The 16,786-nt window shown below is 33.8% G+C and overlaps 1 protein-coding gene across 5 annotated transcripts in view; it reads right to left on the reverse strand.

Moving 5' to 3' along the window:
- HERC4 (HECT and RLD domain containing E3 ubiquitin protein ligase 4) overlaps window positions 1–16,786 on the reverse strand; it is a 117,264-nt gene that overhangs the window by 37,661 nt on the left and 62,817 nt on the right. For all 5 annotated transcript variants that reach the window (XM_033130630.1, XM_033130631.1, XM_033130628.1 and 2 more), the window contains 6 exons: window positions 16,553–16,677; window positions 15,170–15,229; window positions 14,957–15,068; window positions 14,218–14,407; window positions 12,738–12,910; window positions 3,608–3,727 (listed from right to left, as the gene is read on the reverse strand). In XM_033130630.1, the coding sequence (XP_032986521.1) occupies window positions 3,608–3,727; window positions 12,738–12,910; window positions 14,218–14,407; window positions 14,957–15,068; window positions 15,170–15,229; window positions 16,553–16,677 (780 nt within the window). The remainder of the gene's footprint in view (window positions 1–3,607; window positions 3,728–12,737; window positions 12,911–14,217; window positions 14,408–14,956; window positions 15,069–15,169; window positions 15,230–16,552; window positions 16,678–16,786) is intronic.

The raw sequence follows: 16,786 nt of genomic DNA on the forward strand, positions 1-16,786 counted from the left end.
TAGAACACGGTAAAGTGATATATGTGTAAATACATATATAAATATAATTTATAAACATGTTTCTTATGATTCATAGTAATTATATTCTATCAAATAATTTTTAAAACTTCACAATTATGCAATGGAATTATTTCAAGATGTGTATATACCAGGGGTGTCAAAAAAATGTATACAAGTGGACACCGTGGTCCATGTTGCTCAAGCAGTAGTTCACTGTAATCAAACATGTCTGGACGCTGATGGGAACCTCTTTGAGCACCTCTTGTAATTGCAAAACTCAAATGTGACTTGTATTCGTCTTTTATTATCGGTATATATTGAGTATTACAATTTTAACAGTTTTTCCTTTCTTAAATGTTTACCATTTTTTGGCACCCCCTGTATCTACACATACATACATATGTACACACATGTATATGTGCACACGAATACCTATACACACATCTGTATCATCACAAAACAGCATGGGAGTACCTTTAGGATAGATTCTTTAAAACTTTACTTACAGAGTCAACATAATATTCCACTCAGTTAAGACTAGTAATACAAGTATGAACTTTATTAAAAAGACACAGGAAAAAAGTCTTTATGTGTAAGTGTGAAATGTGAAAGGGCTTTGAACTCTCTCAAAGAAAGAGGTACTGTGAGGTTAAATGTCATAATGTAAGTTAGGGAACTAATTAAGAGTTGCATAGTCAAAGACATTCAAAGTAAACTAACTGCCAGCCTTCTATTCCCAGAGATAGATTAGAAGAACCCAAATCATGGATTCAAGATTCTGATTTCTAAGATATGATATTAAACCCACTAAACAAATTAAATACGTAACAAGCTTCGACTGCCAAAACCACCTAATTAATATCACTGTCTATAAATAAAGAAAGGAAAAGCAAGTGGTTGAAAGAGTAGAGTAATAGAGAGCAATTCTCAGGTATACCAACCATATCACAGGTCTGGAGAGAATAAGAAAAGAGGAAAAGCCAAAAAATAGGAAAGTGATCCTCTACTGTCTCTCTTTACCAGAAAACAGTACCGGTAGCACTGAAATAGTTCTGCGGGAAATTCAACTTGGTATCACCACAGCTACATTACCAAGCAGAGTTTGGATACACACCGGCCAAACTTAAAAGCAAACATTCAAGCCATAGCTTCTCCATGTAGCACAAGATTCTGCTAACTAAAAAATCCTATTAGATCAGTATTTCACTTAATTTGCTCAGAATGAAAGTAGTTTGTGACCTATATATTAGATATAAATTCAGGTATCAAAGGTCATCTGATCGCATTCACAGCGATCCAGGAGGAAATGACTCTCTAGGATAATGTTTCTAAAACCGGCTTGCAAATCCCTGGGGAATGTATTCTTAGAGATCTCTAAGTGCTCTGGAAGGATTTTTAATTTTACGTTTTTATATCATTAATTTTAAAAAATTGATTTAAAAATCTAAAATTAGGATAATCCATTTATTTTCCCAGTATTACCATGAAACTCCAAGAGTTGCAATAGTTATGATCATAATCAAACTGGCACCAAATAGGATCTCCATGTCTATCTAGGATTTCACATACATAAATGATGTGTTTGATGAGCGAAGGCCAAATGAATACTGCATCTCATCCTAAAAGCAAACGTAAACACAGTCTCTCCTCCACTTTTTAATTTTGGTTTTCACAACTCTCTCCTAGTTTTCCTCTTACCTTACCTGCCACTCCTTAATCTCCTTTGTTGTCTCTCTCCTTTCCTCATTTCATTTCCTCATCCATCAGCAATTCTTGTCCCCTTTACCTCCAAGAGGTATTCCAAGTCCATTTCCCTCTTCCATCTATACAACCACCATCCTAGTCAAATTCATCATTTTATCTTCCCTAATCTACTAAAAAAATCTTCTAACTAGTCTCCCTCTTTCATTTTTGTTCCATTCCCCTCACTCCATTCTTCACAGAGCCAACAGAGTGATGATTTAAAAATATAAATCACATTGTATTCCACCCTGCTTACCACTCTTCAATGGCTTACCACACACTTCAGATAAAATCCAAGTTCCCAATCTTAATTTACAATACCTCCATGACAGGGCACCTGTCCATTTCTCTGATCCTTTTCTAGAACTCTTCCCATTCCCATATTCTAGCCATACTAGCCTCTTTCCATCAAACATGTCAAGTTTATTCTCACCCAAGGTCTTTTACTAGATGTTCACTTGTCCTGAAGTTCTCTCTACTCTGATCTTATACGACTGCTTCTTGTCATTTAGATTACAGCTCATACTTCATTGGACAGACTTTTCAGATTACCCAACTGCACAAATCCATAGTTTTATTATATTCTCTTATTTCAATTCTCTATTTAGTACATATGATTAACTAATATTTTTTACTTTATTTGATTACTGTCCATCTTATCCATTAAATTATAAATACCGTGAGAACAGGGCCCTTATCTGTCTGGTTCATCACTGTATCTCTAATACCTAAAAAAGTGCCTGTTACATAGGGGATTCTCAATAAATAATTGTTGAATGAGCAAATGAGTAAACCTTATTCTATACAATGGCTGGGAACTTGACCTAGCTTCCGAGTGATTCTAAGGGGAGGAAAAAAAAATCAACAAGTCTCTCCCAATCTAACCCAAGTACCTAGGGAAGGAAGCAAAAGATATTCCAGAAGTGACCTGATTTCTATAAGTGAGAGTATCCTAAAAACAGCATGCACTAACCACATTACCATTCAAAAACTACTGTACTTTTTTAGTGCCTACTTGACTTATTGCAGATACTATTAGAGGTGCTGGTGAATAAACTGACAGAGTGCCTAGCCACAAGGAGCTTGCAGCTGGTGCCTAGCAAGCAATGAAAGGCTACTCCCCTTTCTACAACTGCTACATATAAACCTATTGCTTAAATTATCTGCTTTGGAAGAAGCAGGCCTCAAGGATTGGAAAAAGCTGGCCTCAAGTATACTACAATGGTTAGCAAGAGTATTAAACCTAACTATTTTACATCTAGCTGCTTACCCTTTTCTCTATTAAAAATTACATACCTAATTCAACTTTTATAAAACTATGCTATTATTTTAATGGGGCATTAATGGTCCAGTATATTAGAGACTTAGCCATATGAAAAGAAGTACGTAGACAAGTAGATGTACATCAAAAATCTGAAATAAAATTGAACACATAAAAGGGGGAAAAAATCAAAAATAGAATCAATGGTCCTAGGGCTCTCTTCTGGTAGTTCTAAGGCACTCATCTCACAATAGTAATACCTTCTTCGAGTTTCAGTATCAGGGACTTCGGTATTCTCAACATTAATGAATTAAGAAGCAGCCACATGGAAAACAAATGAGTTATAAATCTGTGTCACACTTGCATTTTTCTTTAGAAAAGTATAATCCGTCTCTTTTGTTTGGCTTTGGTACAGGAGTAGAATGTTAATTTATAAATATTGCATAATATGTAGCTGGTCCTTTGTAATGTTTTTACTTAAAAAATAAACTCTGGATTAAAGCCTTGAAAAACTTTGGTGTTTCAAAAATGAGCAATTGTTTCATTTATATTAGAACAAATGATACATAAAAATGAAATCACAAAATGCAACAGGAAACATACCATTCCATAGGCCTGCTGTTGGACCCAGTTGATATAATCATTCCTTATATCTAGCAATTCTTGTACTTCATGTATATAAAATTTATCATACTGTATAATCTGCCCCGATTTCTCATTTACCTACAAAAAAAAAGTACAATTAACATTAAACTTAACCAATACTTAAGACAGAGATTAAAAAATGTTTTAACAGAGAAAGACTTGAGATTTCTTAGCTAATTTTCTCTTCCTATAAAAAATAATTTACTTAGTGCCTACTATATGCAAAATGTTAGTGTACTGCTATGGGAAACGCAGACTTTTAAGATGTGATATATGCATTCAGTACCTCAAACTCAATAAAAAAAAGAAAAATATTTATGTAACCACCAGAGTATGAGATACGTGCCATTAAAATATAGAGGGTGCCAAAAAAATCTATACACATTTTAAGAAAGGAAAAAACTGTTAAAATTGTAATTATATATACCAATAACAAAAAATCAACACAAGTCACGTATGACTTGTGCAATTACAAGAGGTGCTCAAAGTGGTTACCATCAGCATCCAGATACTTCTGATTATGGTGAATTACTGCTCGAGCAACGTTGACCAAAGTGTCCACTTATATACAATGTTTTGGCACCCCCAGTTTATACTATATATAAACTAGAAACTATGAGGACTTCTGGTTGGGGAATGGGATTTACTAACGACAAGAACAGCTAATGCTTAAGTATCACTCTGTACTGGCATCTGATTGGAATAAAGAAGTGACATTTAAATAGGATGTGAAAAATGAAGGGAATACAAATTATCCCCCTAGAAATTACTGACTACAAAGGTAAAAACAAATCTTTACAGTGGAGAGAACCACATTAACTGAATAATCAAAACAAATCATCACCAATACTGGGACAATCAAATATTATTATCCTTCTGATATAATGTAACAAGAAGTACAGGCGTCATCTATGAAGCAGAGAAATGTTTACCCTGAATCCAATCAAGTCTCTTGATCTAAATTCCAGTTTACAGGAAATACAAATGATTGAGGAACAGTTAAACATCACTCTAAGGAAACAGACAAATACCCTGATTGTAAGACTTTTATAAGAAGATGGGCCAGGACTCTCCAAAAAGTCAAGGTAATGGGATTAAAAACAAAAGGTGGAGGTTGTTCCTAATTAAGAGACTAGAGGGGTTCTGTTGCTGTATATGGCAGAATACTTATATCAGACTAAGCCTCCTGACAATAACAATTATAAACTCTGGACAATATATTAAAAACCAGCTATTAAAAAACACTGGAGATCAACCAAAAGCAGGCAGAAACAGGAATGAACATAATCTCTGAAAGAAAGAAAGCACATGTGAGATCCACATTTTTTCCCCATGGGAGCACTTCCAAATCAACATGAGGGACAGGAGATAGAACTCAAGCAGAAAGCAGCAGTTTTACCAGACAGAGGAGTCATAGGTCAGAGATTGAGGTGGCCTACATGGCAGACGGTGAGGGGAGAAAAAAATTTCAGAAAGAAACCTGGAGAGTGAAGCCGCAAAATCTGTATGCAAAGTCCCCCCACACTTCTGGCTAACTCTTAAACCTTAAGTGTACATACACCCCAGCAGAAAGCAGCAACTGGGAGGCTACTGTTAAAAAAGACTTCAAGACAAGCATTTCCAGAGGAAAAAAGACACACTTCATAATAATAAGAGGAATAATTTATTGAGAAGTCTTAGCAATCCCAAATAACAGCGCTTCAAAATATATGAAGAGAAAATCAACAGAACCACCATTGTAGTTGGAAATTTTAACACCTCTCTCTCTCAGTAACTGACAGAAAAAAAAATAAAATCAGTTAAGTATAGAAGATTTAAACAACAATTTCAACCAACTTGAACTATCGTTGATTATTCCACCCAGGAATTAATTACACATGGAACATTCACTAAAACACAATATCCTGGACCATAAAGCAAGTCTTAATGAATACCGTATTTTCCCGTGTATAATGTGCACTTTTTTGCCCAAATTTGTGAGGGAAAAATAAGGATGCACTTATACATGGGTAGTAGTAATTCCATATCTATATAAATGTTTTTAATTCTTTTACTTACGCTTATGAGTTAAAAGTGTAACTTTAGAAATCAATAACAGTATTTTTTATACAAAATAATACTCTAGAATCTGTTTTGTTGAACTTAGGACGAACTTGTATTGGCGAAGAATTCTTGGCTTTCTACGATGCGTAAATATTGTGAATTTGTTACCAGTGCATAAAATTTCTTATACCTTGTATCTGTTCTTCTGTTTTGTAATTACTTGTTATATAAAATTTCTTGTACCATAATACATTAAAAAAATAAATGCTAAAATTCCTTTATAATACAAAAACAAGTACCTAAATGTAAACAAGTAAAAATGTGAATTAAAAAATTAAACCGAAAGATTTTTTTTTTCCCCTGAAAGTTTGGGCCAAAAACATGGGTGCGCATTACACACAGCAAAATATAATACATTTAAAAGAATCCAAAATATACAAAGTATGTCCTCGAACCACAATGGAATTAAACTAAAAGTCAGTGACAACAAGGTATTTGGAAAAATCCTAAAACACTAACAATTAAACAAAACACGTCTAAATTACCCAAAATTTTTCTTGAATTCATCAGAGAGCTAATGTCGAAAGATAATCAAAGTAGTGTGAATTCCAGGGACGGACAGATACTGCCAAACAGAAACAGCATGTCAGAAAAAGGTTCACCTGTGGCAGAGCCAAGAGGAAGATTCTGCTGTCATACAAGCAAGAAAGAAGAAAGCCAAATTATAAGCAATAGCTTAAGGCTGACTACAGGATAACTTGACAGTATAAAACCCCTGGGAGTCCCAGACAGTTTGCACTCACTCACACGGACTCTTCCACAGACCTCCACTGGGGGCCCAGGAGGATGACTGGAAACTGGGCAGATCAAGAGCCTCTCAGTAGCGCAAGGACCTGGTTGCCACTGTGAGAAGGGGACAAGGCCCGCCACCCTGCCCAAATCCTTCTCTCATATAGAGAGAACACAAGCCTTAAGCCAATGAAAAAAGAGAAGTAAATTCCATGCCTTGGTGCAAGAGGAGGGAAAAACCCTCAATCCCTGGGAGAAAGAGGGACAAGAACAGTCCTGAGCCCAGAATCTTCTATCAGTAGGATTAGAGGACAGCTACTGCTGAGGGGAGGGAGCAGAATCTCTGAGAGAGTCCCATCCCCAAGGTCTTGGCACACAATCTGAGACGGAGGCTAAAGCACAACAAAAAACATTTCTATCCCCTCTCCTCTACCAATCTTGAAAGCACTGGGTAACAAGCAACACCAGTTTACCTCTGGGAAGGGCAAGAGTGAGGAGAGAGAAACTCTTTCAAGGAGCAGGCGTGTAGAGTGAAGCATAAATATTGAGGGAAAAAATGTGACATTTCAACTCTGCCCTACGCATCAGGCCAACAGAAAAATTTGAGGCCTTTGGTGCAATGAAGGTAACTAGAACAAACTAAAAACTCAATCCCAATTTAACTCCTGACAACATTGACTTCAATCCCACTAAGAGCCACACAGAAGAAGACGTGTATCCATTTACAGGCTTTAAATCTATTTTACATCAGCCTTTGCTATGTTACAGACAACCAAAAATTATGAAGCATATCAAAAAGCAAATAAGCAAAATAAAACAAACAAAAGCTACACAAAAAATGTCTAAAGACAAAGCAATCATAAGCGTCAGACTTAGAGATGACTCAGATGTTGGAGCAAGATAAGGGCTTTAGGAAAATATTTTGAACTTAATGAAAATAAAAACACAACACATCAAAATGTGTGGTATGCTAGTAAAGCAGAACACAGAAGTAAATTTAAAGCATTAAATGATCATTTTAGATTTTAAAAAACTCTAAAATCAATGATCTAAGCCTCTGCTTTAAGAATCTAGAAAAAGATGATCAAATTAAAGACAAGTCAAATAGAGGAAAGGAAATGAAGATTGAAAATTGATCAAAGAAAAGACAAAATCACTAGAGAAAAATCAATGAAAGCAAATGTGTTTACGAACAGATCAATAAAATTGGGAAGCATCTAGACAGACTGAAGAATAAAGAGAAAACACAAATTACCACTACCAAGAACGACAGAGGGAACATCACCACATACATATCTTACTAAAACTGACTCAAGAGCAGAAAACATAAATTACGCTATTTTTAAATTTTAATATAAAATTTTAAAATTTCCCCAAAGAAAACTCCAGGCCACAATGGTTTCATTGATAAATTCTAACATTTAAGGAAGAAATAATACCAACCTTAAAGTCAGAAAATAGAGAAAGAGGGATCATTTCTTAATTCATTTCATGAAACTAGAATAACCTTGATACTAAAAGTTGATGACAATATGAAAAACAAAAATTATCACATAAAAAAAATATCAGATCAATATCCCTTATGAACATGGACATAAAACTCTTAACAAAAAATTAGCAAATTAAATCCAACAATATATAAAAAGTATAATATATAATGCTCAAGTGGAGTTTATCACAGAAATGCAAGGTTGGTGTAACATTCAAATATCAATGAATTCCACTACATTTCAGAAAAAAATCATTTGTTCATCTCAACAGATGTAGAAAAAAGCATCTAACAAAAAAGTCAATACACCTTAATAAGAAACACTCTCAGCAAACCAGGGATAGAAACTTCTTCAAAAAGACAAAGCCTACCTTTAAAAAAAAAAACAACTCTGCAGCCAACATCATACTTATTGGTAAAATATTGAATGCTTTCTAAGATTAGGAACTAGGCAAAGATGTCCACTGAAACCATTTATATTCAACATTGTACTGAAAGTTTTAGTCAATAAAATAAGGCAAGAAAATAACATGACTGTGTACATAAAAAATCCAAATGAATCTATGAAAATTACTAGAATAAATTATCAAGGTCACAGAGTACAAAACAAAAACCCAACTAAATTTCTCCACACTAGCAACAAATAACTGCAAATTTAAAAACAATTTTAACTATTACAATAGCATCAAAAACATAAAATATTTTAGGAATAAATTTAACAAAGGGTACAAGACCTCTGAAAACTACAAAATACTGCTGACAGAAAATAGAGACGTAAATAAATGAAGCGATATACTACATTCACAGACTGGAAAAGAGACTAACAAGACTCAACAAACACAAAAATGAAATTTGACTTAACTCTAGTTTTAAAAAAGAGCAGCAATATAAAAACCATTTTTGATACAACAAAGAAAATTTAAATATGCCCAGATATTACAGAATTAGTTAATTTATTTTAAAAAAAATAATAGCATTGCTGTTATGTAGGAAAATGCCCAAGAAGACAAATGCTGAGTATAAAAGGGCAATAATCAGGATTTTATTTTCAAATTATTCAAGAAAAAAAGTATATAGTACACACATCTACAAATGGTACAGCATGTAACATAAGCAAATGTTACAGCACGTTAACAATGGCTAAATCTAGAATGGAGGATATAGGTATCTATTTTGTTTGTATTTCAATGTTTGTGTATATATGATGATATTCAAAATAAAAATTAAAGAGTGAAGTGAATGGAAAGCATTACAAAAAGAACCTATACGCTTAGTATTATTGCCTAAAATGTACAAAATGAAATCTACATTTGATAACACTTTTATTTCACATTTTAATTATTGTTCAGTATTCTAGTTTATAAACCTCAGTTCAGAGGTAGTATATGGTAAGTATATACGTGTGCCTTATCTGTTTGGTTTATTTAAGAGTTCCTTGCAAATAATGCTTTTTGAAAATCACAGACTTAGAAGACTGGCATATATAGCAGTTAAGTAATTCTATTCTTTAGGCATATCAGTACTGTGTGAAATATATAATGTACTGTGTGAAAACTCAGAAACTACTAAATAACCCAATTACTTGCCAGTAAACTCATTTTTCTGGTAATATATCCATTCCTGACACCAAGTACCAAAATTATCTTTCTTATGCCATTTGGAGCATAGAAATTATTTTTAATTCAAAAGCTTTCCAAAGGATAGATGGAGGAAGAAGTCATCCATATATCCCAAAACGGTTAGGAGACAACACTCTAGTTCTCTAGTTCCTAATCCTACTCTAGGATTAGGTGAAGAAGAAAATCATTTAAGGAAATTTATCCTAATTCTTAAGCATGGAGCACAGTGAAGCAATGTATAGTTGTTAGACATAACGTGTGTGAAAAAACAAGTTTCTGACAAGCAACTTGGGTTTCACTAACAATGAAAATGAATCATCCCTGGTAGTTCATTTCCACAGGTATCTATTTATGGCAGATTAGGACCAAGGAAAGTTTTCTCCAACGTAAAGAGCAGAAGAAAGGTTAAGTGACTGCCCTAAGGATTCCCAGTAAGAGATGCTTAAGAAATTGATACCCTTTTTATCCTGCTTTTGAATATGTCACAACTTCAAACAAGAACCCAATTTCCTAATAATCCAATAAATCAAGTCAAAAGTAGTTTCCCATCCAAATGATGGTAGTGTGGTGATAGAAAAATCACTGCCGTAGGAATGTATACTAATTACAGGTATTGTATAATTTAATTAATACATTAATCCTGGGAACCTGTTAGGCAAGTGTTTTAATCCTTATTTTATATAAAATTCTCCACTTGCACATGTAATAAAGAGAAAGATAAGTTCAAAATTGTACTTATAAGGAGCAGCACAAATGGAGTTAGAAACATGGTCTTTTAACAATATGATACTATCTGCAATTATGGAAGTATAAACCTTTACATCTAGGGGCATAAAATAAAAGCAAACCCCCTTCTAAACAATACTGTATAAATAATACTGTATTTGCTGATTCAGAAGTACATTAGAAACAGCAAGAACTTTGGAAGTATGTTTGGATTTGTATTTCAACTCTGCTACTTAACTGGCTTATGACCTTTGACATTCAGATTAAGGAGCAAAATATCAACTACATAGAGTTTTAAAAGTTAAATGAGGAATATATATAAAGTGCTCACATGAATTAAAGTACAAAGGAAGGTTTAATCCTGGCCACTGTTAGCTGAATTCCCTTTCAGCTAGCAAGAATTTAGGATCCGAGTATCTAGCGTGGCCCCATCAAAAAGGCCTCTGGAGATGAACCCCTAGGGTTCATCTTCAGTAAAGATTGAAGTTTCTGAGTTAGGCAGATAAGTTACTTGCTCAAATTCTATCTGTAATTATAAAAGAAAGAAGGTTTGATTCCCTCCCCTTCTCGTACCCTCCCTTTTACTTGTAAAAGACACAGCCAAAGCAAAAATAAATAAATAAATAAATATGTATATGTATATATATATATGTACACACACACACACACACACATATATATTTTAAGAGGTAATAAAGGTTAAGTACATAAGGAAGAGTGTGAATAATTATTTGGGAATAGGGTCTGGCTGACAAACAATGGTTCACTGTAATAGGAAAACAGAGTCCAGAGGAAAGAAAAACAAAACCTAAAGAATCTCTTGAATCCCAGACAAATGGAACGCATGGAGAAAAACTGAGGCTCGTCTCATTAAGTTAGAGAATCTTCTTAATAGCAGTTTATTGTAGAACCCAGTAAATCCTAAAATGCTGTAAGAAAGTCTTGTTCTGGGAAAGGAAAACATAAGAATGACTTGTTTCCCTAGGAAAGAAATAGCTATCATTTCTTTGATTGTAATGAGAAGAATGACTTGTTTTTCTAGGAATCTTGGACATACTAAATACAAAAGAAAAAAGTAATTTCAAAAAGTTAAGTCATTTACAAAAATACACAGGAACTTCACTAAAAGAATAAAAAAGAAAAACAAATGGTCCTTAAGGGTTCTTTCTTACAGAAAACAGAAGGACTATCTTCTTTATTCCTGTATCATTTACCTCCGTAGTAGGCAAAAAGGGTCTGAAAATGGTAAAGAAGCTGTTGAGGAGAGGAAATTAGCGAATAAAGGTTCATATGGGGGGATGGCCCTGATGGCTCAGTTGGTTACAGCGCAAGCTCTGAACAGGGTTGCCAGTTCGATTCCCACATGGGCCAGTGAGCTGCACCCCCCCTACAACTAAAGATTGAAAACGGTGACTTGGCAAGAACTTGGAGCTGATGGACCCTGGAGAAACACACTGTTCTCCAATATTCCCCAATAAAATTTATTTTAAAAAAAAATCAGGAGGATGGGGGTAAAACGACATTTAGTTAAAAAAAAAAAAAAAGATTCATATGGGTTTTCCAGTCATTCTTGAGGCTAGAAACATAAGCTTCTTCCTTAGGTCATGTCTCCCAAAAAGAAAATAGCATCTCAAGAATATCAAGTGACAAAACAGAAATATTACCAGCTGTCAGGGATGTCTCAGATCCATCTTTAAAGAAATAGCTGAGACTACCACTTTATATACCGTGTTTCCCCAAAAATAAGATCTAACTGGAAAATATGCCCTAGCATGATTTTTCAGGATAACATCCCCTGAACATAAGCCCTAATGCGTCTTTTGGAGCAAAACTTAATATAAGACCCGGTCTTATTTTCGGGGAAACATGGTAACTTTGAATTGCTACAAGTGTAAAGTGTACTATTTCTTACACTGAGAGGAAGTGCAGGAAAGAACAATAGGCAAATTAATAAGTCATATATGGTTCCAATTTCAAATTAGTCATTTGTTTCAAATAAAATGTTCCACTTAAATTGAAGTACCCAATTAGCGAAAGAACCTGAGTTTAAATTTTCATAATCACAACTAGGATGCAGTTTCTTTCATATAAGTACGTAAAAATAGCAAAAACACTCACATTATTTAAACTAATAAATTATTTTCTTCACAAGAAAATATAGAGAGAATTCTAATTCATTAATATGCTATTCTTCTGCCCAACTACAGACAAGTTATCTATAAATGCCTAACAAAGTCAAATAAAACCAAAGCTCCGAAATATAGACATATTATTTCTTTAAAAGGAAAATTTAGGTAACTCTTCCAAACTTCCATTGTATCTGTTATGCCAATCTAAATCTGTAATATGTTAATGTTAAAATAAACATCAATCTGTTAGTAGCAATGGGGAAAGAGTAAAATAAAGAAACTATTGGACATACCCTATGTAATATTTCTAAAACCTTTAATGCAGTATGAAGAAAACTGTTGAAAATTCTTCTTTCAGAAGGGGGAATGCCAATCTTGTAGAGTTTCAAAAGATGTACCACAACTTCCTTAAAAAGTTCTACAATCTTGAGGAATAGTGAAGGTTCAAGTACTGACCACCAGTTTTCTGTTATTAAAAGGTGAACACACAAATAAAACGAATTTTTAAAAACTGTTTTCAAAATAACACTGACTTTTATTCTAAAATCCCAGGAAGATACACATGATAATATTTACATGACATTTCTAGGGTTTATAATCTTCACCCTCAAGTTAAAGAATACTGCACTAAAAGCTTTCAAAAGCAAAATAAAGTAAGAAAGGTCTACTGAATTTATATTTTTGGTTTCCTAAATTACATTAAAAACTTACCGTTATACCTAATATTAAAACCAATTAAAAAGTGCTTTGGACATTAGAATTTTAATTTTTAAGCAAAACCCTTTAAAATTGTATTGCTCCAATATTTAAGGATCTTTCCAAGCTTTACCTCTCAACATAAAGTTGAAATATTGTGAAGCACCACTTTTAAAATGCAAGGTACTCTGGTAAATCAAATACAGAAGCTGAACAATATAAAGTATAACATGTCTGTCCTTCCCCACATTCACTATCTGTAGTTATTAACTACAAATACCACAAACCTGTGAAGCACACACAAAGAATACAAAAACCTTTGACAACACGGAAGCAATCCTCTTGTAAGTCTCTGCTTCCCTCTAACTAACTTCCTCAGATTCCAGGATCCTACGCTTTACTTCTTGCTTCCTCTGTTCACTCTCAGCTTTAAACTTCTTGTACTGATTTTATTACTTCTATATATCTCAGCTTCATATAACAAAAACTATTTAGAAAGGAAAGCATTAGTTTAACAGTAGCAAGCAAAGTGTAACAGCCAGGAGATAGAGATGAAATCTTTACAATTAGAAAAATTAAGAGAAGAAAAATTTAGGCCAAAAAACAATTGTACAAAGAGACAGAACTGTAAGACCAGATGAGCAGTAGCATCTCATCTACATGCAGAAAGATAAAATCAAACATCAGGAATTAGCAAGTGAGTGAAACAGAAGGCAAAGAGCTAACAGAGCTCAAGGAGGATTTAATACCCAACTTTGTTCTGTTTTAAATGTTCCTCCTCCTTTACTTCTTTAATAGCAACATCGCTCTGGAGGGGGTGTGTAGGAGAATATGAAAATCAGTTTTTATCTTTCCTGATACTGTCTCTACTATTTTGTTTCATTAAAATTTTAATATTGCCTCCAACAACTAGCATCAGATGACTAGAAACAAGCAACAAAAGGAAAAACAGGTTTGTTTTTCCCTAATACAATGTCAAATAAGGAGCACAGATAAATTTCAAACAGCAAAAAAGAACTTACAAGCATTTTCATTTAAAGAGGAAAGGTTACAAAAAAATAATATTAAAATTCTTACCAAGTACTTTCAGTGGTGCCTTTTCTAGGTTCACAAGAGCTGTACCAAAGGGAATTGCTATTGTTGTGAAATTGTTGGAATCACTCATCAGGGGACATTCTGGTAGAGTAAGATAAAACCTCAATGCTTCAACATCAGGTAAGGAGCTAGTCAGGTTAGGAATAAGATTCTTTTCCAAACTAGCTGCCACCTATATTTTGAAAAAAGTAAAACCTACTTCATTTAAAATGAATGTACTTTCCAAAAACAAAAACAAAAAATCTTTTACTATAGCAAACATGAAATGGTGAAGGAAAAAACAATCTTGCAATAATCAGTGAACATGCTTTGGAGCACAATGAAACTTAACGCCTAAGCATTGCTAAGAGAATTCAAAAAAATCTTGTATGCAAGTCTCATTTAAACATCTCTACTTCTATAGCTATAGCAAGTCTCATTTAAACATCTCTACTTCTATAGCTATATAAAGACTTAACCAACATGGTAATGATGAGTAAAATTAAGGGTCTGCTCCAAATGTCTGAAAAGATTTACAGATATTTGACAGCTAAATTACACATGTTTTAAAGCAAAATCTTATTTTAATTCTTATATTTGTATATTTAACACAATCATACAAAGTACATCATAATGAAGAGTATGAAACTGTAAAGTTAATTAGGCTATAAACATAAAATAACACGAAGTAAAAACCTCTACAGGCTACATAATACAAATATAAGGTAATTTAAAAACAAACCTGCTGAGATATCTGAGGATGATCAGGCTGTATAAGTTTGTGGAATAAAAGCCTAGCAGCGTTCATATCAACCCCTGAAAATCTGGTGCCTGTTCTATAGTGATCATCATTGCTATTAAAAAGAGAGAAAATATAATAAAATTTTAAAATTATTTCACATATTATTTAACATAATAAATTTAAGAATTTCAGCATTATCAAATTACCACTTACCTAACAGCTAAAAAACTTCCATTTAGACAACCAGAAGATGAAAACGTTCCATCTATTTCACTAAAAAGAAATTTTAAAATCACAAAATGAGAAACCTGTTTGCCTTTCTTTTGTAATAAAAATTAAAATCAATATTTAATCTAACACTTAATGATACAAGCATTCTTCTAACCAAAACTCAATGAAAATAAATCAGAATTCTATAAATTACTAAAGATTTATTAAGTAATACTTGATAAAGGTATTACTGTTTACTCTAGACTTTCTCAAATGTAACTTTTTTTTTTTCAAGATTTTATTGGGGAAGGGGAACAGGACTTTATTGGGGAACAGTGTGTACTTCCTAGGATTTTTCAAGTCAAGTTGTTGTCCTTTCAAACTCAGTTGTGGAGGGCGCAGCTCAGCTCCAGGTCCAGTTGCCATTGTTAGTTTCAGGGGGCGCAGCCCACCATCCCTTGTTAGAGTTGAGGAGTTGAACCGCAACCTTGTGGTTGAGAGCCCACGCTCCAAACAACTGAGCCATCTGGGAGCTCAGTGGCATCTCAGCTCAAGGTGCCTGTTCAATCTTAGTTGCAGCGGGGGGAGCCCACCATCTCTTGCGGGACTCAGAGGAATCGAACTGGCAACCTTGTGGTTGAGAGCTCACTGCCCATGTGGGAATCGAACCGGCGGCCCCATTGCCCAGAGCTCGTGCTCTAACCAAGTGAGCCACCCGTCCGCCCCTCAAATATTCCTTTCATCCTCTGATTCACCAAACAAATCTGATGTTTTAAAAAAAATTTTTTTAACATAAGCATGCACATTTAATTTTCTTCCACATGTTGGTAAATCTAACCTGGGATGTTAGTTTTTTTGAAGCCTACTCTTTGGGGTTTTAAGAAGAATTTTAGTTTGGGAAAACAATCAAGAATAAAAAACTGCTTATCAGATATAGCCCTCCCCTCATCTCAAACACCAACAAGACCTACAATTTAAAAAACACAAGCTACAATTTCAGTACTAAACAAGTTCAATATAAGGAAAATATTCAAGAAAAAAGTAATACTCAAATCTTGCAGGGAGTATAAAAGTTAAAAGACAGTGACCACTATGAAATTAGAAGGAACATATTTCAAACCCAATCCCAAAGTGGCTATAGTTAATATTGTAAATTACTTAATATATCATTATGTATATGAAAGAATTATGACATGTAAATTTAAATGAGAGATCTCTTAAAATATCCATTATTACAGAAATTATAGACATTTAAACTTTTGTATATAAACCAGTCAGTAATGTGATATTTAATGAAATATTTGTTTAAATAAAAACTCCTAAGTACAGGTTGCTCTATCACGGACTTGAGAGGTTATGCTTGTGTAAGTAAAAAGTTTTCCTTACTTGGCTATCTCAACAGGAAACCTTCCAGAGGGGTAGCTCAGCCATTTTTGAATTAGAGCTTCACTGACAGTCCAGATCTGCTTTGAAGGATCAGGACATCTAAAGTCATCTGGTGGCCCACAGTTCTAAATTTTAAAATAAGCAGATTAGTCAGAGAGAAGAGATATTATAACTTAAACCTAGACATACTTCCACTATGTATTTAATTTTTTAAAAAACAGAAGTATCTACTGA

The sequence above is a fragment of the Rhinolophus ferrumequinum genome, chromosome 16 (assembly GCF_004115265.2).
Source record: "Rhinolophus ferrumequinum isolate MPI-CBG mRhiFer1 chromosome 16, mRhiFer1_v1.p, whole genome shotgun sequence".
Taxonomy (NCBI): Eukaryota; Metazoa; Chordata; class Mammalia; order Chiroptera; family Rhinolophidae; genus Rhinolophus; species Rhinolophus ferrumequinum.